The sequence below is a fragment of the Micromesistius poutassou genome, assembly GCF_964030765.1.
Source record: "Micromesistius poutassou genome assembly, chromosome: 8".
NCBI classification, from domain to species: Eukaryota; Metazoa; Chordata; class Actinopteri; order Gadiformes; family Gadidae; genus Micromesistius; species Micromesistius poutassou.
Genome location: NC_140278.1, coordinates 3,372,137 through 3,376,224, shown reverse-complemented (window position 1 = coordinate 3,376,224; position 4,088 = coordinate 3,372,137). Strand labels below are relative to the sequence as shown.

The 4,088-nt window shown below is 52.2% G+C and overlaps 1 protein-coding gene across 1 annotated transcript in view; it reads left to right on the top strand.

The window, feature by feature from the left end:
• The window catches only part of mtcl3a (MTCL family member 3a), a gene marked incomplete at both ends in the record, with an annotated part of 4,260 nt that extends 408 nt beyond the window's left edge, over positions 1 to 3,852 (top strand). The window contains 4 exons of the mRNA XM_084471865.1: positions 28 to 629; positions 696 to 829; positions 3,404 to 3,441; positions 3,526 to 3,852. Coding sequence (XP_084327991.1) covers positions 28 to 629; positions 696 to 829; positions 3,404 to 3,441; positions 3,526 to 3,852 — 1,101 coding nt within the window. The remainder of the gene's footprint in view (positions 1 to 27; positions 630 to 695; positions 830 to 3,403; positions 3,442 to 3,525) is intronic.
• Positions 3,853 to 4,088: the final 236 nt, after the last annotated feature.

Below are 4,088 nucleotides of genomic sequence, written 5' to 3'. Positions count from 1 at the left end.
GCTCCACAACCCCCAAGTCCGCCTGAGGAAGACCAGCAGGGACTCAGGGGCTCAGGGCCAGGAGGTCAAAGGTCATCGGGACGCCGCCGCCCCCGCCGCCGCCCCCGAACTCTCCCTGCGCCACTCGCTGACCCTGTTCAGCGAGGTCGCCGTGGTGACCACCCGCACGCAGCGCCCCGAGCCGCAGCGCAAAGCCCCGAGCCCCGACGACGACGACGCCGCTCGCCGACCGCCCCGGGACCGCCGCCGCCGCCGCTGCGGCGGAGAGGTCCCCCAGGCAGAGGGTCCGGCCGGCGTGGGACGGCGGGAGCTCCTCGAGGCGGCCGGCCGGTCAGACCCGGCGGACGACTCCGGAACCGGACCCCCGGGGAAAGCAGGGGGCCGCCCCCCCCGTCCGCCATCTCCACCGCCGCCGCCGCCGCCACCTCCCCGTCCGACGGCCGGCGGCCCGGGGCGGGCGGGGTCCTGAGCGACCACCCCTGGAAGCCCCTGACGCTGGCGGCCTACCCCCGGCCCGAGGGCTCGCGCTCCAACTACGGGGCGGTGGAGCGCATCCTGAAGAGCTACGGAGAGAGAGCGGCGTGGGCGAGGGAGAGCCAGGCCGCCTCCGCCCCGGACCTCAGCCCCCGGCCCCCCCCCACCACCACCGCCGCCGCAGGAGGAGGAGGAGGAGGAGGAGGAGGAGGAGGAGGAGGAGGAGGAGGAGGAGGAGGGGATAGATCACACGCAGTACTACTCGCGCGCCTCCCACGCGGCTCACACACACACCTCCTTCTCCAAGGTCAGCAGCAGCTCTGCCGGCGGGAGAGAGATACAGCTGAACATTCAGGTGGGTAGGAGTCTGACGCACACACACCGGCGTGAGAATACACGCAGACACACGGACGCACACACGCACACACACACACACACACACACAAGCGTGTGAAAACACGTACACACACACACACACACACAAGAGCACGAGCATACACGCAAGCACACGCACACACACACACACACACGTTTAGTTACACACACACACAGACAAGCGTACGCATAAATGCAGACACACACACACACATGCACAAGCGTACGCATAAATGCAGACACACACACACACACACACACACACACACACACACAGACACACTGACACCCACCCAAGGGTTTCCAGGGTTTCCAACACACATGTTGACATTTAAAACCCGTCCACTGTTCTTTCCACTAAACAACTTCTGCTGGCCTCACCGTGCCGCGCCGCGTTGTAAATATTATGTCAGCCTAATCAATTTAGCTCCGCAAAAGCTCGTGAAATCCACCCAGATGAAGGGGCTGACGGCTCCAGTTATTAAACAGTGGGTGATAGCCCCTGGCTGAGGACAGCCCCGGCGAGAGGGCTGTTTATTTTTGGTATGCGTCTCAGCCAGGAGGAGGGGAAGCAGGCCAGGGTCTTTCACGCAATCTGGGCATCTAGGCCACGTCTTCGCTGAAAGCCCCCCCCCCCCCCCCCCCTCCCTCGCAAACTGAACCGGCGCTGCGGATCACAAGGGGACTTGGCGGTCCGTCAGCAGGCTTTAATGCGTCCCTTGTTGAAAGCGTGACGATAGCGGGCCTAGTGTTGGACGCTGGACACAGAGTCCTGGCACTTGGTCATTGTTGAAGACGCCAAGCGGCCAGTCAGAACGAACGACCCGAAGCACTGAGAGGATTTAGTGCTAAAGATAGACTTTATTACTGTCGTGCATTTTTGTGTTTGTTTCAAAATCTTTCTCTGAGTCCGCACTGCAACATTAAGCCACGCTATCTTGATGTTGAGTAGTGCATGCGACTCTGAGCCTTTACTGTGCTAGATATAGAGATAGAGGCGTAGATGTGTGATGTGTAACTTGTATCTTTGTTGTGCCTCACCCTGATCCTAACCCCCCTAGTCTACACGGCTCCCTAAATTATGGGGTCAGTTCAGTGTCATTAATAATGAATGCACAGAGAAGGATTCACAAATGTATTTTGTGATTTATATATAAATGACTCTCTTCTCTCAAATACATTTCAGTACACGCACAAATGGATATCGGTATGTATAAATAAATAAAAAAGTAAAATAATAAACAAAAATACGTTTGACAGACACATTTCTGATCCACACACAAATGTGTCTTGTTTTAAATAAATGTAATATAAAACCATGAATATATGAATTAAAAAAAATTGCAATTCTCATCAAAAATGTATTTGGATGTTGTTACATTTATATACAAACTGTTAAAATTGAATTTACAAGACGCTTTTCATTTGTGAACTTTATTGGTCTGTATTTATATGTGGATTTTTGAGACTCTCCTGACGTGACATGACTGCAGTCCCACAGTTTTTGGATTGTCTGTGCCGTTAAAGTAGTCAACGATTATTAATGCTACTTTAACGGCACTGACAATCCAAAAACTGTGGGACTGCAGTCATGAAACTAGATGGAAAATGTGTGTAGTTCAAAACGTGACGCAGCTTTTACTTCTTCGCCACCTACAGAGTTTGTTATGTATGATCATTCAAAAACCCCATGTTATTTCCCATAGACATTTGACCGAGGGAACCGGGAGGCTCGGAGGCGGGACTTATTCTTGAGAGGTTGGGACTGCAGTCATGTGATTGGCTGAAAACGAGGGAGGCATCTGATTGGCTACAGAGAGTTCCTTGTTGAAAAAAATGCATAGACCTGAAGAATAAGTCCCGCCTCTGAGGCTCCTGGTTCCCTCGGTCAAATGTCAATGGGAAATAACATGGGGTTTATGAATGATCATACATAACAAACTCTGTAGGTGGTGGAGAAGTAAAAGCTGCGTCACGTTTTGAACTACACACTTTTTCCATCTAGTTTCGACTGAGTTTTTGGATTGTCTGTGCCGTTAAAGTAGCATTAATAATCGTTGACTACTTTAACGGCACAGACAATACAAAAACTGTGGGACTGCAGTCATGTCACGTCAGGAGAGTCTCAAAAATCCACATATAAATACAGACCAGTTCAGACACAAATGCAAACAAGTTCACAAATGAAAAGCATCTTGTAAATTCAAGTTTAACAGTTTGTATATATAAATATGTATGTATATATATATATATATATATAACAACATCCAAATACATTTTTGACGAAAATTGCAAATATTTTTTAAATTCATGGATTTATATTACATTTATTTAAAACAAGACACATTGTGTGTGGATCAGAAATGTATTTGTGAGAAGAGAGTCATTTATATAAGCATGTTTCAAATTTATATAAAGAATATATTTATATAAAGCATGTTTCAAAGGTGACCAGAACGGATCGATTTCTCCTCTGATTCGGTTCAGCTTTGTTCTCTTCCTTCCTCTTCTCATCCTTTGTCAATATGCTGTCGTTCTTTCCCCCCCCCCTCAGGAGCAAGAAGACTACCGGTGGGACGAGTAGCACCCAATGTAACGTACCTTTGGCTGATGACTTCACATTTCCTTAGCAAGGGTGTGATCGTCCTAAAAGTTAATTCATTCGTCTCTCCGTAGGAGGGCGTCGCTCTGGCCTCCAGCCCCTCGCCAGCAGGCTCCACCCCCTCGCTGGCAGGCTCCACCCCTTCTCCGCGCCCCGCCCGGAGGAACTTCTCCCGCCCGGCCTGCCCCGCCCACCGCCGCCTGCCCTCCCGCTGGGCCAACCACTCCCTCTCCTCCTCCTCCTCCTCCTCCTCTTCCTCCACCTTCTCCTCCTCCTCCCCCTCTTTCGCCCCCTTGGCTCCGCCTTCCCCCCCTATCCCCCTCCCCCTCCCTCTCCACAAGCGACACCCCCCCTCCTTTGTCTTCTCACACGCCTTCCACACCGAGGCCCTCATCATCTGACCCCTGTCGCCGTGACCTCTGAACTCTAAACCCCCCCCCCATCCCTGGAACACCCGACGAGGCTCCTCCCCTCTCTCATGACTCCGCCCCCCCCCCCACCTGTGTGACCTTGATGTACTTGTACAGATTCAACGCAGACGTGCGTCCTCTCACTTCCAGATAAAGTGCTATAGCTGTGGGCCTCGTCCAGCCCTCTGTAGAATGTATGACGGTGCAGACCTGGGGAAGGACACAGT